The sequence below is a fragment of the Amia ocellicauda genome, chromosome 8, assembly GCF_036373705.1.
Source record: "Amia ocellicauda isolate fAmiCal2 chromosome 8, fAmiCal2.hap1, whole genome shotgun sequence".
Classification (NCBI taxonomy): domain Eukaryota; kingdom Metazoa; phylum Chordata; class Actinopteri; order Amiiformes; family Amiidae; genus Amia; species Amia ocellicauda.
Window position 1 is genome coordinate 42,138,540 of NC_089857.1, and position 26,962 is coordinate 42,165,501.

General features: G+C 43.3%; 1 protein-coding gene across 1 annotated transcript; it reads left to right on the plus strand.

The window, feature by feature from the left end:
- The first annotated feature begins 4,663 nt into the window (after positions 1–4,663).
- On the plus strand, positions 4,664–26,863 carry il6st (interleukin 6 cytokine family signal transduce). The gene is made up of 16 exons (XM_066711476.1): positions 4,664–4,821; positions 14,751–14,840; positions 16,392–16,691; positions 18,709–18,850; positions 18,979–19,139; positions 19,363–19,517; positions 19,668–19,830; positions 20,143–20,225; positions 20,962–21,169; positions 21,489–21,662; positions 22,142–22,240; positions 22,407–22,553; positions 22,785–22,925; positions 23,212–23,308; positions 23,557–23,638; positions 24,155–26,863. The coding sequence occupies exons 2-16, from the start codon at positions 14,753–14,755 to the stop codon at positions 24,806–24,808; spliced, it is 2,694 nt and encodes an 897-aa protein (XP_066567573.1). The 5' UTR covers positions 4,664–4,821; positions 14,751–14,752; the 3' UTR covers positions 24,809–26,863.
- Positions 26,864–26,962: the final 99 nt, after the last annotated feature.

A 26,962-nucleotide genomic window follows, 5' to 3' on the forward strand; every position in this document is an offset into this window, starting at 1 on the left:
ATCTACAGGGAGCCAGAGCTTGGTGTATGCATTGACGTATGCATCAGGATACCTGGACTTCTATCGGGGACTTAATCCCGGGATCTACGTCTGCTGAATATGTGGAGGTTTAAGAAAAAAAAAATGTAAAACAGTTGTGTAGATAACTATATGCACATTAATACTCATGAGAATAAAAAATAATAAATGGAATGTAATTAAAATTAAATCTTAGTATGTAAACTAATTATGCACTGGGAATTGTGTAACTCATTTTTAATTTGCTTACGTTTGTCAGAAGAAAAGTAACAACTGATATCCCTGTCAGAAAAAAAAAACTATTATTTTGTTACATCAAATGCTTTAGGTATAAACAGCAGAGTCTGTCTCTCACTTCACTGTGTTAAAGCTTCCTCTACACTTCACTTGTTTCTAGAGACAGGAACGTCTTTTCCTGTAATTGAACCTTAAAAAAACTGTCAGTTACAATTGACACGAAACCGCTTACACACTTCTACAGAAAAGGTGTGCATCCTTCCTTTTTTGGACATGTTCAGATCCGTCTCTGGCAGCACTGGGTGTTACATGCCTTTATTATGTACCTGTTTATTTCAGTAAGCAGTGAAACTGATGCTGTCATCTCTTTATTTTTCTGATCTGAATTAATGCTGCTCAGTTTGACACATGGCTGGTACTCTTTACTCATCCAGAATACATTTACAAACCAGGGCCATCTCACGGTCATTTCTGATCCGGATCAAATGCATGGGAACATTTGATCAGGATCAGTGGTGTTGTGTCTACGCTGACATCTGATCAGGATCAACTGTCAGCCGCCACAGGGGTTTGAAATAACGCCTGCAATTAAAACAAACACCGATGGGATCTGATGCAATTGATCCTGATCTGTACCATCTCCCTGAGAGGGGCATTTGATGCGGATCACAAATGGCCATGTGAACGCACCTAGTATCTCCACACAACAGTGTCGCGCCAGCTTCTATCAGAGTCCCTTATCCAATCAAGAATGTGCCTTTAACTGCAATGGCACCGTAAAACTCGTATTCAATCACAACATGGGTTAAGTGGATTATAAGCATGACCATTCTGTTGGCAGATTTCTCAACTCACCGTCTCATACATTTTCTATCTGCATTGCAGGTTTCTGAATGTGTCTAATCAAAATTAGTCTGGAAGCTTGGGGCATGATAAGGCCATGTTAGACTTCATGGAAATATCTAGTATGAGCAAACACCTCTTTGCATTTGAGAGATATAGCTTGAATGTCCATTTCTTTCTGACTTTGCATCTTTGATGTGGTAATTCCATCCCATACAATGTTTTTTCCCCCCTTACTTTTTAAAATTAATTTTGCTAAACCACACGGACACTGCAGTGCTCTCCTTCTTGGTAGTCGAGCACAAAAGTGAGTACAGAACAAATGCATATAGTCTTTGCTCTTCTGTAGGCAATAGATTAAGTTGGAGGCAACCTCTAGCTGATGCTCCTGAAAGTACCACCTCATTAAAAAGAGCATCTTTCTCTGTGATTGTGCTTAATTATTTCTGGCTTTTTAAGAAAGTGCACCTCCCTTGTACTCCTCACTTCAGCCTCTCATGGTTACAGAAGTTCACTGTGACAAGATACAGACAAGGTTATTCAAATGAAGGTCAAACAAAGGGGTTTCCAGGCAGTGTGCTTCCAGTAAAGTGATTCATTTGCCACATATGGCCTCGGTGTGTGTGGGTGGTGATGCGGCAGCCAATCAGCTCACACAGAGACGTGTTCCAACAGTTCTCCGTGCTGCCTTTTCCTAGTTGGCTTTTGAGATCAGATCTCAAAATAAATGTAGCTGTCATTGAATACATGACACTTATAGTTTCATCCAATGCATCTCACAGGCTTCAATGTTCAATATATAATGACTAAACAGTTTTGTGCTTATGTCCATGTACTAAACTATCTTGAAGCTCCTTGTAAATGCTGTAAAAAAACAATATATTTTAATCTTAAAGATTAATGAATAAATAACTTAGGCTTTTTATCTTAGGCTTTATACTAACAGTCTTCTTCAGCTGTTTTTCCAGTCCTAAAGTCTCTGTAATCACATCCAATAAAAAAGTGTTCCAAAAATGTAGCGTTACTACTGTATATACAAACTAATATTGTTACAAAATAAGTATTTTTAATCAATTGTTACAGACATGAAATACTGCTGATCATGTATGTTTATGATTGGTTTTCAGATGTCTTGTTACTGCATATTTAGACACCTTCCCTTAGAAATGTATTGTACACATTGTGTGAGTGCTTTAAATAGCAAAGTCAGTTTTGCAGCATGTTTAGTTTCTGTTTGAAGTTCCCACACCACTGTTCTGACAAGGAGTGCTTTATTGAACGTTTGTTAAATTTATCTGCAACCCACAGCTACTTCCTGTCATTATTAAAAATGCCTAATTACAATTTGCTTCTATGCAACTTCCGCAATAATCAACCCTGACAGATCATTCTGCAATGATATGTTCAGTATGTAGTATTTTTGATTAGTCTTCTAGACAGACAGCTATTATTTACCAGATACAATCATCTTTCTAAAAACTGTTATCTCAGGTCAGTATTCTTATGCACATATTCGAATGCCCAGTGTCCTATCATTATACGGACAGTCTTTTCCTAAATTGAGTACCTTTTATGAACTCCCCTTAAAAGCACATTCTAGCCCCTCCACACACTTGCAGATGTTCTGCCCGGCACTAGAGTTAGGCCAGAGCCCCGCAGAGGACAGTCAGTCGCTTCACTGAACATGTAAGATACCTGGTTCTCATAGAGCAGCAGCAGAGTCACCTGACACATTAAAGTGTAAAATAAGTGCTGTGCTGGCCAACAGACATCAGTGCAGTAAACTGTCTGAGAATATTAATCTGATCATATGACCATCATGCCCCCATCAGAGCTGTGGAGAAGGATCTGAATAAATCACTCTTCTGTGCACACTTCGCAATTCAGCATTGCTGGTGGGTAAATAAGGAGCCGTGGGCGACATTTCATTCGGTTCATTGGGCAACAGTTTCAGAAATTCTGTGGAGCAGTAGAATCCAATCTAATCTGTGGCAGACATCTAAATATGTGTCGGGTTTCAACAAGGAAAAGAGAGGATTACACCACTAGGGTAGCTTTGCACCCGTTCATGAATCATGGTGCCGGGGTTTGCACTGTTGTCCTTAGTATTCCCTACTAATAGTGAAGGGCCAATCAGCCTCACAGGTTAAAGCTGTCGTAGAAAGAAAGGCTTTCTGATCGCATTGGCATTCCATTTCATGTGTGTATGTATTGTTCGTTATTATTATTATTATTATTATTATTATTATTATTATTATTATTATTATTTGTTTTTTACAGATACACGTTATTTCAACAAAGCATTTCAAACATCAGGTCCATGTGGATCAAACACAGGGAGCTGTCAGTTTCAGCACACTCTTAGAACTAATGTGTTTAATTTAACACATTCAGTGTTTGTTCTGGGACAACGCAATTTTGTGATGAAATTCACAAAAGAGTGAGAAAAAAATAAATTATGATGTTGTAATTTGGTCAATTGTAAAACAGTTATTTTGTACTTGAATTAACACAAAACGGGTAAATGTAACTCTTCAGTTCTAAGAACTCTGAACTCTGGCTGGTGCTCTCAAAGAGGAATCTGTGGTGTGTGTGGGCGACCTGAATACAATCGTGCGGCGTCCCAGGGTTGCAGGAAGAAAAGCTTCCTGCTCAGTTCAATTGTCTAACTTGGACGGATGCGAAGTGTGTTATTTCACAGGTTGTCCTGCTTCCTGCACCATCCGAGGAATAATGCACATCCCTAGACCTTCTCTTCAAGGAGGCCAAATTCTGAGAAGCAGCAAAGAATAAAATGTGCGTGTCCACTATTGCTGCCTACAAAACAAACATTCATTATTTGACTTTTTGCTTTGCTTAGAATAATGCAAGCTGCATAAATAAGCATGGAGAGAAAGTATATATATATAATTATATAAAAATAAAGCTAAAGGAAAAGGGACAACAGCATTTCCCCACTAAAACATTGTGGAGGAGGTCAGTAACTGTAAGACTTTTGGCAGACAACATATATATAGCATATATATACCCCAACCAATTAAACTGGGTTTAAAACTTACTCTTATTCGGTTACGTTAACAATTGAAGTTGCTTGTAAAATTACAAATATTGGGATCTTATGTTGTTTTTTAACAAGTATATTTTAATTATAAAAAAAGGCTTAGTGTACGGCATATTCAGAGGAGATCCCCTGTGTCTCTCAGGGACCTGTCCCAGGGGACACCATGAAAAGCAGGTTATTATTATGCAGGTTATATAAACATGCAGGGAATCTACACTTAAGGGGACGCTTCACTTTCTACAAATAAAGGAAGTCATCACGTCCAACAAAAGAGCTTTTAAACTCAATCTGCAGTAGAGAGCTGACAGTCCTGCGCCAGTGAGGTCCCAGCTGGCGCCGTCCACACCGGCCCGCTTCCATAAACATCTGTTTCCAGCAAAGAAGGCGGGGACTAACGGGAATCGCCGCGTAGAGCCTGACGTCACGGCGTGGTTGGGAATGTTTTGAGCAGCCAATCAGGAGCTGCGCTAGAGTGCAGAACGTAAGCACGCAGGCCGGCGTCACGCACTGGCCCCGCCTCTCCCGATACAGAGAGAAAAAAAGCAAAGCAGGAGAGCCAGGCTGGCGGGGTGCGATGGTGTCTGACGCGGAGAATCCAGTGAAAATGCCCGAAACGGGAGGATTTACGGGGGTTTGAGAGGCGCTGTTTCATCGCCACCACGGTAGGTCTCCCCGCCTCCTTTATGAAGAGACGCGGAGGCAGGAGCGCCGTGCTGCGGGTCCCACATATGTGACGGCGGGCCGCCTGCGCTCGTCCCGGGACGCGCTGTTGCTTTTCTGGAGGACGAAGCGGATGTTTTCACGCAGCCCGTCTCTGCGAGGCACTTAAGTCACTTTCCGCCAGTGGGACAAAATAAACAAGAACTGTCTCTTTAAAGCAGTAAACCCGTTACAGCAGGCTTGTGCGGGACGGTGTCGGTATTTATCGGTACGGGTTGATTGACAGTTTATCGCCTGATCGACGTGTGACGTCTAATCAATCGATCGCCTTATATATCGCATTTAAACGCTGATCTTTATCACAAATGCTCTACAGCTTGTAGTACACAAGCCGTGATGTGCTACTTGTTGTGTGTGTGACTCTGAAATCGTGTTGATCTTTGATGGGGTGCTCATCTTGAAGTTGAGCTGTACTTTATGACAGGCCCTCCCAGACGTGCTCTTTCCTACTCCCCTCTGGGTCTTAACCAAGGGTGCAACATAGCTATACCTTGTACATATGCGCTAATTAAAACGTGTGAACGGCGCTTCCTAAACGAGTCCTCTTGTTCTGTTTACATGAATCATGCGAAGTGGAGTGGGGTTGAGTTTGGGGTCCAGTGTAAATCATGCGAAGTGGAGTGGGGTTGAGTTTGGGGTCCAGTGTAAATCATGGGAAGTGGAGTGAGCTTGAGTTTGGGGTCTAGTGTAAATCATGCGAAGTGGAGTGGGGTTGAGTTTGGGGTCCAGTGTAAATCATACGAAGTGGAGTGGGGTTGAGTTTGGGGTCCAGTGTAAATCATGCGAAGTGGAGTGGGGTTGAGTTTGGGGTCCAGTGTAAATCATGCGAAGTGGAGTGAGCTTGAGTTTGGGGTCCAGTGTAAATCATGCGAAGTGGAGTGAGCTTGAGTTTGGGGTCCAGTGTAAATCATGCGAAGTGGAGTGGGGTTGAGTTTGGGGTCCAGTGTAAATCATGCGAAGTGGAGTGGGGTTGAGTTTGGGGTCCAGTGTAAATCATGCGAAGTGGAGTGAGCTTGAGTTTGGGGTCCAGTGTAAATCATGCGAAGTGGAGTGGGGTTGAGTTTGGGGTCCAGTGTAAATCATGCGAAGTGGAGTGGGGTTGAGTTTGGGGTCCAGTGTAAATCATGCGAAGTGGAGTGGGGTTGAGTTTGGGGTCCAGTGTAAATCATGCGAAGTGGAGTGGGGTTGAGTTTGGGGTCCAGTGTAAATCATGCGAAGTGGAGTGGGGTTGAGTTTGGGGTCCAGTGTAAATCATGCGAAGTGGAGTGGGGTTGAGTTTGGGGTCCAGTGTAAATCATGCGAAGTGGAGTGGGGTTGAGTTTGGGGTCCAGTGTAAATCATGCGAAGTGGAGTGGGGTTGAGTTTGGGGTCCAGTGTAAATCATGCGAAGTGGAGTGGGGTTGAGTTTGGGGTCCAGTGTAAATCATGCGAAGTGGAGTGGGGTTGAGTTTGGGGTCCAGTGTAAATCATGCGAAGTGGAGTGGGGTTGAGTTTGGGGTCCAGTGTAAATCATGCGAAGTGGAGTGGGGTTGAGTTTGGGGTCCAGTGTAAATCATGCGAAGTGGAGTGGGGTTGAGTTTGGGGTCCAGTGTAAATCATGGGAAGTGGAGTGAGCTTGAGTTTGGGGTCCAGTGTAAATCATGCGAAGTGGAGTGGGGTTGAGTTTGGGGTCCAGTGTAAATCATGCGAAGTGGAGTGGGGTTGAGTTTGGGGTCCAGTGTAAATCATGCGAAGTGGAGTGGGGTTGAGTTTGGGGTCCAGTGTAAATCATGGGAAGTGGAGTGAGCTTGAGTTTGGGGTCCAGTGTAAATCATGCGAAGTGGAGTGAGGTTGAGTTTGGGGTCCAGTGTAAATCATGCGAAGTGGAGTGGGGTTGTGTTTGGGGTCCAGTGTAAATCATGCGAAGTGGAGTGGGGTTGTGTTTGGGGTCCAGTGTAAATCATGCGAAGTGGAGTGGGGTTGTGTTTGGGTCCAGTGTAAATCATGCGAAGTGGAGTGAGGTTGAGTTTGGGGTCCAGTGTAAATCATTGGAAGTGGAGTGGGGTTGAGTTTGGGGTCCAGTGTAAATCATGCGAAGTGGAGTGGGGTTGAGTTTGGGGTCCAGTGTAAATCATGCGAAGTGGAGTGGGGTTGAGTTTGGGGTCCAGTGTAAATCATGCGAAGTGGAGTGGGGTTGAGTTTGGGGTCCAGTGTAAATCATGCGAAGTGGAGTGGGGTTGAGTTTGGGGTCCAGTGTAAATCATGCGAAGTGGAGTGGGGTTGAGTTTGGGGTCCAGTGTAAATCATGCGAAGTGGAGTGGGGTTGAGTTTGGGGTCCAGTGTAAATCATGCGAAGTGGAGTGGGGTTGAGTTTGGGGTCCAGTGTAAATCATGCGAAGTGGAGTGGGGTTGAGTTTGGGGTCCAGTGTAAATCATGCGAAGTGGAGTGGGGTTGAGTTTGGGGTCCAGTGTAAATCATGCGAAGTGGAGTGGGGTTGAGTTTGGGGTCCAGTGTAAATCATGGGAAGTGGAGTGAGCTTGAGTTTGGGGTCCAGTGTAAATCATGCGAAGTGGAGTGGGGTTGAGTTTGGGGTCCAGTGTAAATCATGCGAAGTGGAGTGGGGTTGAGTTTGGGGTCCAGTGTAAATCATGGGAAGTGGAGTGAGCTTGAGTTTGGGGTCCAGTGTAAATCATGCGAAGTGGAGTGAGGTTGAGTTTGGGGTCCAGTGTAAATCATGCGAAGTGGAGTGGGGTTGAGTTTGGGGTCCAGTGTAAATCATGCGAAGTGGAGTGGGGTTGTGTTTGGGGTCCAGTGTAAATCATGCGAAGTGGAGTGGGGTTGTGTTTGGGGTCCAGTGTAAATCATGCGAAGTGGAGTGGGGTTGTGTTTGGGTCCAGTGTAAATCATGCGAAGTGGAGTGAGGTTGAGTTTGGGGTCCAGTGTAAATCATTGGAAGTGGAGTGGGGTTGAGTTTGGGGTCCAGTGTAAATCATGCGAAGTGGAGTGGGGTTGAGTTGCTTTGATCTCTGGCTTCATGCATCTTGCACATCAGTATATTTCAATTTTGCAATTCTGGAGGTTACAAAATGAGAGAAGGAGTTGACTAGGTTTAATTCGGGTGCCAGTGAACTGTGAGAAAAATAAACCACAAACCCTGGTAAGGGTGATAGTGTCTACAGTTACACCCTTATTGTACAAACAGTTTAATAGCTTTTTAAGTCATAATGGCACCTCTGTTCTCTCTAATATGAGTGTATTCATACAGGGTGCTGTTTTATGTTATTATTAATACAGAAATACAGACCGACACTTGAGGAGACGTTCAAAAAAAAAAAAAGTGGGAAGTTAAAAAAAAAAAAATGCATTAAAGCACAACAAATGTATACACACACACACATAAATAACGGAACACAAACACAGGGTTGTAAGGAACCACAGGACTGGGTGCTATGCCAATTAAGCAGTTTGTCAAGTTCACTGTACTATAAATATTGCGCATTATTCGGAAGGCTACCAGACGATTCCCGTTTCTTTTGAAGACATGCTGATGCAGGTTTCTTTCTGAACAAGCACCAGATTGGTATAACTTTAACAACTGTAGACAGGGTGAATAGGGACTGGTTAATGGGAAGAAAACTGGATACTAAAATGTATGTATGTGTGTTACAGTGGTGCCAAGTAGCATAACTACTGTGCTGGAATAGCCACAAGACCACACCCTGCTCCCGGAGGAGCCCCTACCCTGCTGGTTTTTGTTCCAGCAGAGCTCTCATTTACTTAATTGAACTCAAACTTAAACTAATTTCCTTTTAAAATTTTAAACAGTACAGAAAATAATTGTATAAGGAACATATCTTGATAAGGAACCAACTTTGTATCCGTTACAATATAAAAAATCAAATGTAAGCAAATTATTAGTTCAATTAAGTAATTGAGAGCTCAGTTAACAGTTAAGTTAACAGTTAACCAGCAGCGTAGGGGGTCCTCTATATCAGAGTTTCCCAATCTTGGTGGGGACCCGATGTCCTGTGCGTTTTTGATCAAAGTGCACCCTGAATTCATTAACTGAAACCTAAATTGAACTATTTGAGCAGTGGCTGCTTTACTTGATTCTTAAAATGATTTAAAATTACAAAAAGTTGGTGAATCTGGGTGCCTTGTGTACTTTTGTAGTCAACCTGACGTCTCTAATGGTTTGCAATTATTAATAAACTCTGATTAGCCCAATTATTTTTTAAGGAATTGAGAGAACAAAAAATAGCAGGATATTGGGCCCCAGGACCAGGATTGAGAGCCACAACTCTATATCAAGGACGAAAAGTTTGATACGGTTAATAATGATGTTAAACAGGAGATGCATGTATCAATAAAGGAAGAGCAGAGCGCCAGGGACACGGAAAATTAAATCCAGTGCTAATGAGTATTATCATGCTGGTGGGTTAAAAGGGTCTGGAATTACAATATAAATATCGAATGGCAGGTATTGCAGTGGAAGAGTTGATATGTGACAAGGGCTTGGCTTTTAATGTGGTCTCATCGGTGTCCTTGTCTAGAAATTGCTGGGGCTCGATCAAGAGGGCCAACAGAATGAGACGTGACCGGTCAGTTTAATGCGATTACTGGTGCTTGTTGACTGTGTTTCACGATTACAGCGGTTGTTTATTAATGGCAGAAGATAATCCCAATAAAATGTGTACGTATTCAAGATTAATTTGTTATACAGGTCTCGCCTTTCATGTTGCACATTAAAGTCACTGTAGAAAGAGCTCGCTCACACACACACACACCACATCCTCATAGAGTTGGCAGCGCTCCATGGGACTGTACAATTATGTTTCCCTTGGCAAATTCCACTAAATTATGCTGATGTCTGTAGCCGCTTCTAGTTCATTGTCTCCCACCCTGTCGAGCAGAAAGGAGGCTGGCAGAATCAGTGGAGATTTAAAAACGCATTCCATTTCTATTGGAAGTCATGTGTGTCATTTACTAAAGTATTATTTATTTTTGCGAAGAATACCCCATCTAACTAAAGGGTCCCTTACATTGGCATGTGTAGCATGAACAAGCGAAGGAAATAAATGATGCATCTGCTCTGTAGGTGCAGAAAGAGCTGCAGTGTGTCCTGCAAGTCACACTGTGTATCTGGCACCTGGCTTTGCATTTGCTGACTGGCATTTGTGACCACTGACATTCATGTAAACGTGGCATTAAAATAAGTCTTGTCTTTTCTTCCATAAGCCTGCCTTCTGCAGACCGAGACTTGAAAAGCATGTAGACAACCCGAGCCATGTGAAAAGCAGGGCCTGCAGAGGGGACGGGACAGCACCACGAGGGCAGAAAGAAAATGTCTGACAAACTGATGGCCAACAGGCAGTTTACAACAAACAATCTGTAAAGGATCCGAGAGAGGAAAGCAAGATGTAAATTGGGCAGAGAGTGAGATAAGAAGCCTGCTTGTGGTTTATTTAATCGCCAACACCATCCGGTGGCAGACAGGGGAGGGGGGTCTGTGCTGCTTTGCCTTCACTGAACTGAAGGGAGGGACCGGCCGTGTTCAGGAGCTCCTGGCAACAAAGTCCAGGAATAAAACCAAATGCAACGCTTGTGACAGAGAGGAAGATAACAGGGCCCATGGAAAAGAAGAAAAAGGGAGAGAATAGTCTCTTCCAGGTGGTGGAATGATAAAATGGCTTTGTGGACCCAGTGTGGATACTTGAGTCTTGGTGTGCTTCTCTGGCCATCAGGACGCACTGTTTTTCAGATGCCATGCGACAAAGCTTTATCTTCACACTAGTTAAAGCCTGCCTTTTCTAATGAGGCAGGTGGGGCGTGCTGTTGGGCGTAGTGGAAATGTCACACAACTTTGAGTGAAGTCGACAAAGTACATTCATGTTCTTTTAATATATATAGCGCCCTTTGTGGTACTTTTAACATGGTTTTCTGAGTTAACATGGCCCTCGTGTCGTGTCTTGGCCTCAGCCTCTATGGGGGCCAGCTGGTCCAGGGGAGGGACGGTGTGCAGAACGCCGTGTACAGCTCAGAGAGCTCGCCAGTGGTCAAAACAATACACCTGGGCTGACGGAGGGACGGACTGTGCTGTGTTCACAAGGAGTTGGCTTGTATGAGTCGGGCAGTTTTTCAAACAAGGAAAGACTGCGCTTCATGATCTTTTACAACCCCAGACATCAACAACGTCGTTGAGATAAGCGCACTGAGTTGCAGAGTCAAAGGAATGGGTCAAGTCTTGCACTTTTATTTTGTGACATTTGTACTGTAATAACAGTAAAATACAATTTTTTACACCAATTTGTGTGCTGGGCTGAGGGATTGTATTACCAAGCTCAATTCCATGTTTTGTTTCCAGCCCCCCCCCCCCCCACACTATGAATCACAAGAGATGGCTCTGTTCTCCCCACAGCACACTTTGAAATAATATCACCGGGTACGGGGGATCAGTTTCATGATTGAATCGTTCGCTACCATTTCTCTTCTGTTCGCAAACCTCTTTTGAAGTCTTTTCTGGCATTTTTCGACAAATGAGTCCCGCAAAGCATTGCCTCAGGTGTTGAGCACCGACCTTCGTGCCAGGCAGATCAGGATGAGAGGATGAGAAGCTGGCAGATTGAATTAACAGAATCCCAGTGACTCCTCTGTGCAGATCGAATGGGTATGTCTAATTGCCCATTGTGTGCGGATTCCAAGAACGTGTGAAAATAGTTGTTTTCGCTTTAAATTCATGTGTAATTCCTCACCCACAGTAATTACTCCCGATGTGGCAGTTTGTTCATGGCCATTTGAGCAGCTGTTGGCGTCGGCTCTTTTCTTTTTCGGTCTCTTATTCAGTCGTATCTCGTAGTGCGAGCTGCGGACACCACTTCGCAAAGAAAACTCTCTCTCAAGGCTTGAATTTTTAAGAACAGTAAAAATTTGGTTAGTACAAAATGTTTCAGCACATGAAGTGGTATGAAGGTGATGCTAAACCTGATAATTACATCAGGCTTTCCCTACGTCTACTATAGACATGAGATTTCTGGATTTGAAAGATCGCCAGATTATTTGAAAAGGTCTAAAGGGCGGGACTGTGTTTTGGGTGTTCACGGAGATGGGACTAAAATTGTTATGGGCGGCTTACAGTTGCGGTTAAATCCTTGATTTGATTGTGAAATCTGCATTCTTTGGGAACGCTAATTTCTGCATCTGTCTGTTATTCATTGCTGCTATGTAACCTTTTTGACAGCAGGCCAAGAAACCCCACCTCTTCTGTACTTAGTAAAAATGATACTTCATGTGGTAAAGGAAGTATAAAAAGTATTGAGATTGCTGTGCAAACTTCCTCAAATCATTTCTGACACCCCCTCTTCTTTTTATTGCTCTTTGAACATTTTAAAGTAACTCCATACATGTTGCCAATTAAGTGACTTACATTGATCAGTTTATGTACATACCATATTATTTCCTTACTATGTTTGAGCTCTTGAACTGACATAGCCTACACACAGCTTTACAGAAAATGTATCAATTGCCTGTTTTGAAAAGATTTTGTAAAAGCAATTAAAAAAACATGTATTAATCGTGTTTTGTTTTTTAAAGAACTTTCAGACCACTCTTCCTTAAGACTGCAGTGTTACTTTATCTTGTTAGCTCATGTATGACTCCTGTTTCACATTTGGTTATATGGCATTTTATAAGAAACTGAAATTGTCTAATAATAAGTTTTGCTGGCTCCTAGCATTTGATTTGTTTTTCTTCCCATAATGCAGTGTTTTGTAATGTGCTGTGCTGTGTTAATAATTTTTGCGTCTCTACTTCCCTGCCATCTGTTGGTTGCACACGAGTGGTTTCACTTGGCTGAACAAAAGTCATGTGGTCATTTAGTTAATAATAGATATAAAGGAAGCCAACCAAGAGAAGCAGAAAAAAACATTTTTGATGGTTTTAAATTGAGAGGTTCTATACTGCACACAATAAAACTAAAATAGAAAAGGGAATTGAACAATAGAAGGAAACTAAAGTACATTTATTAGTTTAAAAGCTACCAGCAGTGCCTTTTAATCCAAGAGCATGCCTTATTTGGTGACCAGTAACTTCAAAATACAGAGATGAGTTGTAATGAAAGCACTGAAATGCAGTCTGATTGTGTTGTGAAGACTTTGTTCACACAAATGTATTTTTTATCAACTCACTGAAGGTTACAAGCAGCTTGTCTGCAAACCTGTGTTCACTGGTGATGTAGTTCGCTTTCCCATACTGTTGTAATCAGTTGTTTGTGGGTGTTCGTCTGATACTCTGCACTTACAAAGTCCGTTTGCGTTGCGGAAGGCCCCTCGCTGCACCGTTACAATGATAACAACTTCGACGTTAAGCTGCTGCTGCCTGTGAAATTAACTGAAAGCAAAAAACAATATTCACTTAATAGCCTAGAGAAGGGTTCGCTAATTGCATCCATTTCACCTCTGATCTGAAATTCAAATTCTCCCTGATTGGTTCCTCATCTTGTAAAGGTCACACAAACTGCACTCTGGGGAATTTCTTTATCTTGATTGTTATGCAGACCACCCCCAAGTCAAACTGGACATTGCATTTTATATTCATATTTTCTCTGAGATAATAATGCTTAATAAAGCATAATGCTTTTAAACTTAAGTCAGTTTTTTTTTTTTTGGACTGTTAGTCCTGTATTGGTTTTTGTTTATTTGAAATTATTTGGATAATTGTAGTGTTGGAGGGCAAGACATGACTGTGCTGGAACTTTTTGAGAACACAAGCAATCTTTGTATGAATCCAAATTTTAACTTTTTTAGCTGAAGGCCTGAAGTCAGGAATTAAACGTCGATCGTTTCACAAACAGTAGAGCACTGCAGCACTGAAAGGTAACACCCCTGCTTCTATGTAAATTGGAATACCGGAACGGTTGGCATCAATAAATCCCCCTCACTGCCATGAGAAACACCCAAAGAGGGCGGCAGACAGCTCTGCCACAGTGGCGCTGCGCAAGTCGTTCTTTTGCAACCGTTTTCAGTTGTCTTGCGATTAGAAGTGTAAGGTGTGAACTGCACTACTTTAAATTCATATTAAACCAGCAATTCTCTCTTGGTGGGGTGGGACCAATGCTGGTCTCCTGTAATTACAGTTTTTCTATATTTATTTATTTAACAGTATTCCCATGGCCTATGCAGGCAAATGCTTGCTTTGTTAAAACTACCCATCACGGTTATGCAAAACGTAGCCTGGCTGCAATCTGAGCCCTTGCAGAGTTTCTCCGTGCTTTGTGATCAATTCGTTTACGTAAGTTGCGGCTGCTTGCTTTACGAAGCACATTATATATTTTTCAGACGCTAAGCTTTCACATTACCTGGACCAATGCGTACCCTGGTTTTAAATGGATGTTCAGTGAAGCATGCATCACTCAGAATTGTTACCAAGGTGTGATTTTCAGCAGATGCAGGGTAGAATAAATTATTTTCCTTCTTGTTACTACTGTGGTTTTCACATTTTTTTCTTGTTTTATTTTCACAATTTAGCAAGTAGGCACTTGTTCAGTTGTATGGTTTTGCACAGATTTTCTACCAACGTATACGATATTGTATCTGTTGGCTCCTTTTCAATTTTGTTGGTTTTGTGTTGCCCTCTTGGCCCTTTCCAGTTGCTTGTCAGAGCACATTCTTCAAACGGGAATCAAGGCAGGCTCTTGTGATCATCAGTTACAGTTTTCTGGGAATAACCATCGCCTTTCCAGAAGGCTTGGTATTCGGCCCCTTATTCTAAACAGCACTGAGGTTTTAAACCCATAATACTCAAATTTCACTGCAGGAGAGAGTTCAGCTTTAAAGTAAAATGGAAAGTATGTAGAGGGACTTTGTCTTATTCTTAAATCATCATCTTTCTTTTTAGAGATGTCGGTGACCATATGCAAGATGACTTTTGGGGAGAAGATACTGCTGCTACTCCTTTTGACTCCAGTCTTCATTCTTTGTGCTATGGGTAAGTAGAATATTGTTGTATTAATAACACTCCCTTCAGTTATATTCATAGCTGGGTTAAGTGTTGATTCTGCAAAAAACTGTGCAAACTTAAGAAAATATACAAATCTAAAAATATTATGCTGAATATATGTTGGTACTGTATTAGTAAATTTAATAACATATTGTGAAATGCCCAATGTTGACATTCATTCATACGCTGTAAATATACACCGATCAGCCATAACATTATGACAACTGACAGGTGAAGTGAATAACACTGATAATCTCGATATCATGGCACCTGTCAGTGGGTGGGATATATTAGGCAGCAAATCGTGGAGACTTTACATGATGGCCTGAGATGAGTGTTAATGTTCTTACTTTGGAGGGTGATCTGTGCCAAAATTAAGATGAACATGAAGATGATTATTAACATGAAGATGCAGACTGTCCGCTTTTACAATGGTGCCATAGAAACTGGTGGGAAGTCAGAAATTTCCACGCAGAGCGATGGTGGACAGATGTGTCAATGGAAATTAAAACTTAAAGTTTCGGTATTGTATTTTGTTCTTTTTATTTGGGAAAATGTACTCACTCACACGGTATCTATAGATAAAGGGAAGTGTTAAATTAAGTCCTACATTACTTTATTTTAGGCTTTATATGATTGATTTATTATTAGTTACTGCCTTTTCCTGGACGTCTCCGTTTTTTTTTTTTTTGTATCTCCAAAAGTGTACATGCATATGTTTATGAACATGAAGATGAAGATGATTTTATGAAGATGATTATTAACATGAACATGAAGATGATTATGTGCATTGGATTAGCCAATAAACGCACTGGCTACCGCCCACTAGCTCTGATTGACAGTCACTTTGAAAAAGAAATACAAGAGACGCTACGAAATTTAAAAGCGCACTGAGAAATGTAAATAGCAAAGAGAAAAACGGGAAATAAATACACGTTGAAAATAATGAATTAATAAAAAAGTTAAAATAAATGAATGAATAAATGTTGAAATAAATATAAAGGCCTAAATGTCCATGTATTTATTTATTTTCTCTGTATTTTTTAAATTTTAGTATGGGCAATCCTCCATACTCTGAAACCGTTTAACTCCATGAAATTAAATACATTTAGCCTACCTATATCTGTATATGTGTATGTGTTCTATAGCTCCACAATACATTGTATAAATCCTAAAATAAATGCAATAGAGTAAAATGTAGGACTTAATTTAACACCTCCCTTTATCTATAGATACCATTTGAGTGAGTACATTTTCCCAAATAAAAACGAACAAAATACAATATGGAAACTATTAAGTTTTAACTTCCATTGACACATCTGTCCACCATCGCTCTGTGTGAAAATGTCTGACTTCCGACCAGTTTCTATGGCACCATCTTCATGTTAATAATCATGTTCGTCTTAATTTTTGCACTGATCACCCTCCATAGCTTACGCTGGGGAGAACTCATCTAATGTCACATCTTTCGTTGACCATTTATACTCTGTGTTCCAACCTACTCTTGTTGCTCATAGTCTTGCTTTTGTTCCCTTACAGCTGGGATTACCGGTGGGAGGATTTACCCCGAGTCGCCGGTGCTGGAACTGAACACACAATTCACGGCCATTTGTGTCATGTCGAAACCTTTCATGGACCTCTCCAAGGCCACGGCTGATGATGTCTTCTGGAAGTTCAGAACGCACAAAGCGCCACGGGAGCTCTACACCAAGATCAATAGCTCGGCAGTCAGCATAACCGTCAACGTCACCAGGCAGCTGGAGAGCCCTCTCACCTGTAACGTTTTTGAATGGAGTCAGGTGCCGCAGAACGTTTATGGGATTTTCTTTACGGTGGGATGTAAGTATTCTGTGTTTCAGGCAGTGCATTTCCTGCTGTGCGCTGCTGCTTGTGTTTCCGTGTGGAGAGTCATTACTCTTTATCGTGTGCGGAGAATTTAGGATGATATTCCAGTTTTGCTGACTTCACAAGATGAAGATAATAATTATGAAGTCGCAATAATGCTGGATTCGCCAAATTGTCACCATGACATGTCTTAGACTTTGACTGTTGTCTTCTGGAGGCAGTTAGAGCTGTGGTCCGTCAGGCTCAGGAGATACGCTAGGGTTCAGTCCTCAGGTATTACTGCTACACCACCTCTGCAATGTGTTTTTCTTTCTTTTCTGTCAATTTTGATTTGCTGTATACAGTTGTAAATGAAGATATGCAGATGGGTGACACATTTAAAGGAAAAAAACAACATAAAGTGTCTCAGGAAGGAGGTAAGGAGAGAAAGGGGAATCTATTTTAAGAGGGTCTGAATAGTTTAGTTTGAAATGCTCTCCTATCCGGTACAATTTCCACTTCTACCTACCCAGCTATGGACGGGTGACAAATTTAAAGGAAAAGACAACAAAGTGTCTCAGTGAGGTGTTGGGCACCACAAGCCCCAGCTTCAATGCTCTTGGCACAGTTTCTACGAGTCTCTGGACTCTACTGGAGGGATGGACACCATTCTTCCAAAAGATATTCCCTCATTTGGGGTTTTGATGATGGTGGTGGAGAGCGCTGTCTAACACGTCGGTCCAGAATCTCCCATAGGTGTTCAATTGGGTTGAGATCTGGTGACTGCAAAGGCCATAGCATATGAGTCACATCATTTTCATACTCATCACACCATTCAGTGACCCTCATGCCCTGTGGATGGGGGCATTGTCATCCTGGAAGAGACACTCCCATCAGGATAGTAATGTGTCACCATAGGATAAAGGTGATCACTCAGAATCACTCTGTCATGATGTGCAGTAACCCTTCCCTCTAAGGGGACAAGTGGACCCAAACCATGCCAGGAAAATGCCCCCCACAGCATAACAGAGCCTCCGGACCCCCTCACTGTAGGGGTCCAGCAGTCAGGCCTGTCCCGTTCTCTTGGTGTCCCACACATGCACTCGCCCACTTGTCCAGAACACGAGCCAGTTGAGCGTCTGTATGACCCCTCTTTCAAAGTCACTGAGATCCTTTCCTCTTGCCATCTTGATCCAAAATCCAGGTCAGCTGGGCCTGCTCAGCATTTGTATACATGCACAGAGCATGATGGGATGTTAATTGCTTAATTGTATCATGCAGTGCACCTGTTTGGAGGAATCTGCATTCATTATGTTCCTCCACTCATTTATTCAGGTTTTGCCTTTAACTTGTCACTTGTCTGTACTTACTGCTTAATTAAAACTTCCTTAAAATATGCTAATGCACGAGAACATGCAAATAAGAATTCACAGCCATTTTTTGAGGGGGGTGGGGGGGGGGTTCGCCTCACATGATCTGCAGCTCACCTGACATATTGCCTTCGGTATGCATGGAGACGGAAGGACTCGCAAAACACAGACCGAGAAGGACAACGGGAAGCATTATTTACTGAAATGATTTCTTGTGGTCCCATTTATCACAGTCATTCAGATTGCAGCAGCTGAAGTGTGCAACAGGAGGAAAGTTTAGCCATTAGTGCTCTGTATAATCCTGTCCACGTAATGCCCTGCAGATGGTGACTTATTATTGAGGTGGCTGCTGAACACCGATGAATCCTGTCTGTGTAATGCTTTCGGCTATAGCGCCTGGAAATCCTAGTAATGCGATTGAGTTTCGAGCACCGCTCTGTGGGAGTGTCCCAACTTGTCTCTTCCCTATGGAAACCTTCCTTCATATGTTGTAAATTGCCCCCTCTGCTTAATGAGGTCCACAGTTTTCTCTTTTAGATGGAGAAGTGGTCTGAGAACCACTGTCCTAGTGGGTTGAAGGCTGGGCTCAGTTCCTGTAGTGTTCACTGACCATGAAGTTAAATCAATCTTAAAACTTCCTTTCCTCTCCTTTCTGTTTTCAGACCCTCCCGAGACTCCTCGGAATATTACCTGTATGGTCCACCAGGTGAATTACAAGAGTCTGTCGCGGTCCATGCAGTGCTCCTGGGACCCTGGGAGCAGAGACCCCATACTGAACACCAGCTACAGCCTGTGTGCTACACAGTATGCATCTCCTCTTATACATTGTATGCACGTATGCTGGGCAGCAATGAGAGACTGCAAATGAAGTGTCTGTGGAAGCCTCTCTAGATCTGACACGCATGTTCAATGTGAATTTTTTGTTCCCATAGACATGAGTTTGTGACGTTGAGGCACCCATCTCAGAACAACACCGGCGAGCTGTCCTTCAAAGTCATGCCGGTTTTTGTTGTAGTGGTTGTGTGGGTAGAAGCCCAGAACCAGCTGGGGATAGCCGTGTCCGAAAAAATAACGCTGGATCCAGTAGAGATTGGTATGTTGAAAATGGCTGTGGGTGACACATGTACACGATAAAGATTTCACTGTTATTAACTAAAAAACTCAGTGTATGAACAACACCCCTCTGCTACAGCAAATAAACCCTGGAGCACACAGTCACAATATTGTCAGATCGCTGTGAGAGACCGTTTGGGACTGGGCCTGAACGGTTTGTTACTGCCAGTCGTACAAAACTGAATATTTCCCCATCTTTGTAGTGAAAACATTCCCACCCAAGGAGCCTGAGGTGATTTCTGAGGCGATGTTTCCGAGATCGCTGCTGGTCAAGTGGAAGCACCCAATCGATCCCTATATTATCGAGCTGGAGTACCACATCCGATACTGCGCCGCGGCCTCGGCGGTCTGGTCTGAGGCAAGAGGAGCTGCTTATTCTTTTCTGTTGTTTATTTATTTTAACCTCATGTTCCCCCTCTGTCTGTACCCTTTAGATTTCATCTCAATGAACGGAGTAAACTCGATGTGAAACCTGTGTCTCTTACTGTGTTTGGCATTTCTGTTGCAGGTCCCTGAGTCTGACACGGACAGCTCCATCGAGTCCTTCAGACAGCAGGGCCTGACACCTTTCACCGAGTATGTCTTTCAAGTGAGGTGCAAAAATAAAAATATAGACCATGGGTACTGGAGCGACTGGAGCCACAACGTCACCGGCAAGACACCAGAAGACAGTAAGGGAGATTTGACCTCTTTAACATGCTTTCTGGCCGGGGTTCTCATTTCCCAGTTTGAGGTTGTGAGCAGTGTGATGAGGATCTGAGCATTGTGGTTCAGTTGAGATGTCGATTTTGTGCTTTGATGAGGGTTAGGAGGGAACTCCACTGCAATGTGATAAACTGCTTATTCCAGTGTTGACAATTAAGAGCAATAGGGAAGGCTGAGGTTTATGGGTCTTTTTCTAGTAGTTTATTTCTTCATTGTTCAAGTCCTGCCTTTGCTTTTTCACCTCCCACCCCCACCCCCACCCCCACCCCCACTCCCAGATCCCACGGACAAGCCAGATCTGTGGCGAGAGATCCAGCAAAGTGCCGACTCGGAGGAGACACTGGTCCGGCTGTTGTGGAAGGTAAAGGCTCGGACAGAGAACGTCCTCCTTTCTTGGGTTGGGAACCGTGCGCATAAACGTTAGACCAGATCAAGAATATTCCAATGTGAAATGTATAGATGTGGCTTCGTAAGCAAGACCACTCGCTATAAAGAAGATAAGAACATAAGACAGTGTCCAATCGAGAGGAGGCCATTCGCCCCATCGTGCTCGTTTGGTGTCCATTAATATCTAAGTGATCAAGGATCCTATCCAGTCTGTTTTTGAATGTTCCCAAATTGTCTCTTCAGCCACATCGCTGGGGAGTTTGTTCAGATTGTGATGCCTCTCGGTGTGAAGAAGTGTCTCCTGTTTTCTGTCTTGAATGCCTTGAAGCCCAATTTCCATTTGTGTCCCCGGGTGCGTGTGTCCCTGCTGATCTGGAAAAGCTCCTCTGGTTTGATGTGGTCGATGCCTTTCATGATTTTGAAGACTTGGATCAAGTCCCCACGTAGTCTCCTCTGTTCCAGGGTGAAAAGGTTCAGGTCCTCAGTCTCTCAGTAGGACTTTCCCTTCAGACCTGGAATAAGTCTGGTTGCTCTCCTCTGAACTGCCTCTAGAGCAGCGATATCTTTCTTGAAGTGTGGAGCCCAGAACTGTCCACAGTATCCAGATGAGCTCTAACTAGTGCATTGTACAGTCTGAACATCACTGCCCTTGTTCTCAATTGTTCTGAATTTCTCTTAATTTGCCCCCCACGTGTATCCTCTCATTGCAGGAGCCTCGTTCCGCTAATGGAAATATACTGAGATATGAAGTAAAATGGAAGCAACTGAACGCAGAAGAAAACAATGTCACTGTTGTCAACGACACGAGCGTGGTCATTGCACTGCGCAGCCACCGGGACTACAGTGTCGGCGTGACAGCGTTCAACTCGAAGGGGCCGTCGCCCACAGCATCCCTGATCATCCCCAAGATAAAGAACGGTGTGTATAATTCGATTTTTGTATATCTTGGTCTTTTTTGTATAACTATTATCCATGAATACATCTTAAGAAATTAGTTTGTGGAATAAAATATTTGTTTAAGATTGAAGGATGCTTGCTCCTTTTAAAAACAAATAAACAAATGTGTTTTGAACAGCTTTTTTTTTTTAATTGTCCAAATCATATAAACATGTAAATACTGTTTACTGACAGAAATAAGGGTTTTTACCGGACACACAATTTTAGTTTCTAGGCTGCAGTGCTTGTTTTATTTATGGGTTGTAAGTGGGTCTCGCTGACACTCCTCCCGATTGTGCAGAGCACTCGCTGGGGGTGCAGCTCCACTGGTCCCTCAGAGAGAAGAAGGTGTGGGTCGGGTGGACGCCGCCGCGACGGACGGTAAAGGAGTACGTGATTGAGCGCAAGTCCCTGATCGATGGGGCCGTGGACTGGCAGCGTGAACCGAACAACAGCACCGGATCCTTTATAAAGGGTGAGCAGGGGCGCCACGATCTCGCACAGCCCACGATGTGCCACTCGGGGCTCCGGCTCACGCGGGGCTTTCTCCCCAAGTTCGGGGTTTAGATAAACACAGTGTGCAATGATGGTTAACTTGTGGGCTTGCTTGTTGTATTGATGTATGTATATTGTGCTTAATTGACAACATGGAAAAGCCATAAATAGTTCTAGACCTTGGCTTTAAATCTTGTAGGTAGCAATGTTCCCCAAGGCGGGCGGTCTCTGGTTCTGAATGTGTTGTCTTTGTGGTGCTGGACTTAAAGCCAAATAAATCATTAGTTAGCTGACCTTGCATTCTGATTAAAGTGTAACCTGTTTTGTTTCTATTGAATAGTTTTGTGCAGCTTCTTTTCTGCAAACGTTTGCATCCCGGTGACTGGCGGCAATATGGAAGTGTGTAATTGAATGCCATACATGAGATCTCATCGGCGTTTTTTGGTTTTGTTTCCATAGATCTGGAGAAATTCAAGCCGTACCTCATATCGGTCTATCCGGTGTCTGGGGGGAGGCCAGGAACCCACAGCTCTGTGGAAGTGTACCTGGAGCAAGGCCGTGAGTTTCATACTTCAGCTCAAATGCCTCTTTAACTGACCTTACTACTACTTAAAACAAAAATAAAAATAACGGCCGGAAATAGTTTCTCAGTCCCAATTTGAAGAACGTATCTACAAGTACAGATTTGTTTTTGTTATTAACGTATATATAACGGCCACCATAGGTCCTTCTGTGGGTCCCACCGTCTCGGCGAGGAAGATGGGTAAAAACGACGCCGAGCTGGAGTGGAAAACGATCCCGGTGGAGAAGCGCAACGGGTTCATCACAAACTACACCATCATCTACAAGGCCGACGGGGGAGTCGAAAAGGGTGAGTTAGGGGCCCAAAATGCGTCTTTTGCTTTGATGGTATCTAGAACTTCCATCGCTTGGCATGCGAGTCTCGCAATTGATGGAGGAAATGGAGGAGAGGTTTGAACTTCAAGAATAAAACCCCATGATGAAAAGGGCAGAAGTTCCACGTGTCGGTTTTTGTGTATTGGTGATGGCCATAGTTATCTTAAATAATGACCGAATTTTCCGATCCCGTCTTGTTTTCCAGTGATCCCCGTTGGCCCTGATACCCACATGTACACGCTAAGATCGCTGTCGAGTAACACGGTGTACACGGTTCACATAATGGCCTTCACCGAAGCCGGAGCCACAAACGGCACCAGCTACTCCTTCCCAACCAAGAAGTACGGTGAGTGAAGATGCGGAGGCAATGAACGCCCCGGTGGGATGGGGTTCTACAGTGCCACGGTTAATGTCGAGATTGTGTTACTCTTTAAGGCCACATCTTACTTGAAGGGTTAATGGAAGATATGCATCTGTAGGAATGTAATTAAGTCTTGTAGCCTGGCAGCCTGCACCGACATGCAGCTTCTCCTTTCCACTCCAGGAATGACTGGAGACGATCTCTCTGGGGGGGTTGCTGTGCCGTGAAATGCAGATGTGGTGTAATCGTGCTTCTCTTTTTTTGCACTCAGCACCTGGAGAGATCGAGGCCATGGTGGTGCCCATCTGCATCGGGTTCCTGTTTCTGACCGTGCTGATCGTGCTGTTCTGCATCAACAAGAAGGACATGTGAGTATGGACTTTGCACACTTCTCTCTAAACCACATTTATTACTTTACGTGACAGTCGAGTTCGAACCCAAGGAAATGCTTCTCGCCACCTCGTGGAGAGCAACAGACACAAGATGCTAGGTGCTTATTTAACCAATTCATGAAACCATGAAGTTTATTTGAGCTCAGTATTTATTGCAGCATGGCAGTGTTTAACCCAATTGTGCGTGTCTCCTTTTAAAACGAGGTTTCTTCTTCTCCGTACAGGATTAAGAAGCATATATGGCCACAAGTACCCGATCCTTCCAATAGCACGATTGCAGACTGGTCACCTGACTCTCCGACGGTGGTAAATATCGCTTTAGGACAAACTGTGCAGAAATGTTGTTTATCTGTCCAGTTACATAGTTCTGTAGCTGCAGGCGTGAGGGAAAAAAGTATTTGATCCCCTGCTGATTTTGTACGTTTGCCCACTGACAAAGAAATGATCAGTCTATAATTTTAAGCCAGAAATCTTGCTGATTGATAGGGGATCAAATACTTATTTCCCTCATTAACATGCAAATCAATTTATAACTTTTTTGAAATGCGTTTTTCTGGATTGTTTTGTTGTTATTCTGTCTCTCACTGTTAAAATACACCCACCATTAAAATTATAGACTGATCATTTCTTTGTCAGTGGGCAAACGTACAAAATCAGCAGGGGATCAAATACTTTTTTCCCCCACTGTAGTGTCTATCTGTAAACCTAACATTGTATAACCAAAGCTCTTGCATGGTCGTAGAAGGGGAAATAAATACATGTCTGTTGTTTTTCTTTGTCTGTGTGTCTCTGTCTGTGTGTTTGTGTCTGTTTGCCCATAAGCCGGACCCCCCCAAAGACCCGAAGGCGTGCCAGGAGGGCAGCTGGATGGACGTCAGCGTGGTGGAGATCGACTCGTACGACAAAAAGTCGATGGGCGAGGACGACAAGGCCTCCCTCTTGCTGAAGAAGGGCAAGTACCTGTCCGAGGAGCACAGCAGCGGCATCGGCGGCTCGTCCTGCATGTCGTCCCCCCGGCAGAGCGTCTCGGACAGCGACGAGGGTGACTCGGGCCAGACCACCTCCAGCACGGTGCAATACTCCACCGTGGTGGCCAGCGCCTACAAGGGCCAGGTCCCGGCGCCACCCGTGTTCACGCGGTCGGAGTCCACGCAGCCGCTGCTCGACTCGGAGGAGAGGCCTGAGGAGCCGCCGCATCTCTACAGCAACCTGCGGAGCCGGGACGGCGACCGGAGGCCCTACTTCAAAAGAGACCAGACGGCCGACGGCACGCAGCCCGTCGGACTGAACCAGATCGAGATCGTGGGCCAGAATTCGGGCTCACTGGCGTTCTGCCCAGCCGAGGAGGGGAATCTGCTGGACCTGCTCACTGAGGACGCCCCTCCGCGGGCCAGGGAGACCCCCGAACTGACGCGAGGGGACAGGAATGTTGCGAAGAGCTACATGCCACAACAGAACGGCTACCGGCCACAGTGACCCGGCTGGATCCAAAACCTCAAGGATATTCACTTTCTTATCTTAAAGAAATGGAAGACGAAACATTTCCGTAGTGCCTCCGTTCATCACAGAACCATTACGTCAGATTTGGACAGAAGTTCCTCTGAATCGTAGAGGTGCATGAACTGAACGATGGATCCTTACACCATTATCACACAAATTTGAATGTTCGCAGTCTTTATATCCGACCCACGACTGATTGCTGCTGATTTTGCACCGGAGGTCCGTTACCCTTGGAAACTTGCTTCGTCTGAGAAGATTGAATCGGACGAACGTTGCGTCTTGGACGGTTCCACATTTGCACTAGTAGTAGCATCTCAGGCTTCATCTTTGGAATTTAAAAGTGTGTGCAGATCAGGATGTACAGAATGAGACCAATTAAAAACATATCTTTAGGTTTTAAAGTCATTCACTAAGTTTGAGATTGATCATAAACATTCAATGGATGCGGATGCGGAGTTCATTATACTGACAGAACAAATTTAATGTGAATTTCCTTTTTAAGGAGTATTGGTCAGTGAATACCATTTTTAATTTATAAGGGGCAGTCTTACGTGTACTGAGCTCCCAATCACAGTATTTTCTTACCCGCGTGTCTGTATAATTAACTCGTAGACACAAGTTGGAAATCCAAATGCATTCCTGGGGCTGGTTGCATAAACATAAACAGTCTTGGTCTTAGTGTAATTAAGTCACGCTAATGATACTCGGTTAAAAACGTTGCATAAAATGTCCTCAGACGGGTCTTAGTCTTGATTTGAGCGACTAACTGTCAGATTGAGACTAGTCTGATATAGTTTTATGCAGCCGGCCTCAGTGCTCTTTATGTGGCTAGTCTCTCTTGTAATGTAGTTGGTAAATTGGACAAAAGTATATTCGACACTTTGGGATTGCACCAGGCAGTTTTTTTTAATATATATATTTTTAAATACTTGTTCATCAAACAAAGTTGAAATGCAGTCATGGAGAACAGCTGTCCACCCATGACTGTCCATCAAATGGTCTAATTGAAACGTATTCTTAGTATTACAATATTGTGGTTTCTTTGTCAAAACTTGGTCATGAATTTAATTTGGTTACATTTAAGGAATTGGTGTTATTTCTGTTTTTAACCACGCCTTTAGTTATTTGGTATAATTTTTATTAAACGGTCAACCTTGTATTGTATTGGTCACTTTGAGGACAACGTGGACAGTGATGCAGAACGCCTGTAAAAAGCATCGTCTTGAATGGCACCTGTTTATAATCGGCATAAAAAACTGAATGTAGAGCGATTTGGGTTAACTGGCACAACTGACATTGATAAGCAGGCTCTTGTCCACTCTTGGAGGAGATAAGACAGAATAACAGCCTGGGCTGATTTCCTTTTAATACTGAAGTGGTCATTTTTTTTATTTGTTTGTTTAATTACTTTATAAGATGTCGTTCTATGCAACACAAGCGTGAACTTGTTCAGGGTCGTCTTAAAATATGTTCCAGCAATCATTGTTATAGCACTGGTCATATCGTCGGGGGGGGGGGCAGTGAAGTCTAGAAAATAAAAGGTCTCTCCTAAGTGGGGAGAGAGAAGGTACAGTAGAGAGTAGGAGGGTTGGGGGACGCACGGATGGGACAGTAGGTCACATGACAAGCCCACGCATGTTTGGAGCTGCAGATGTGTGAACACCAAACGGTGTCTGCTGGAAACACACCTTTACATTTTCATTTTCCAAGTTGTAAGCTATTATGACAACTGCCGGTGATAAGTCTTTTACTTGTATTGTCTCCAGAATTGTTTGCTGTTCTTATCAAGTTGTCTTCTCTACTTTAAACCCAACACTAATATTACTGCTTTAACCAAAAAGATATATATAGAGTTGGCATTATAGATGTTGACCAGTGTTTTGTAGCTTCTGTTCCACTGCATAGGTCTTGCCACTATTATTTTACTGAAGTAGTGCATGTCTAGAATATAAATGTTATTTTTACAGAAATCCTAAACCTACAAACTGTGTAATAAATAAAATGGAAGAAAATGCATATCCAGTCACACTTGCTTCGTCTCCGTTTCCTTTTTTTCACCTCTTACTGTTCCGGTGTTGAGCGTTATAGACAAACTAAGACCAATGTGAAGATATTTTTGCAAGAAGGAAC

Excerpts from the sequence above, each read along its gene's own strand:
- il6st (XM_066711476.1), top strand. The coding sequence starts at position 14,753 with ATGTCGGTGACCATATGCAAGATGACTTTTGGGGAGAAGATACTGCTG. Across the intron at positions 18,851-18,978 it reads TACAGCCTGTGTGCTACACA|ACATGAGTTTGTGACGTTGA; the intron begins GTATGCATCTCC and ends TTGTTCCCATAG. Across the intron at positions 22,241-22,406 it reads AGTGTACCTGGAGCAAGGCC|GTCCTTCTGTGGGTCCCACC; the intron begins GTGAGTTTCATA and ends CGGCCACCATAG.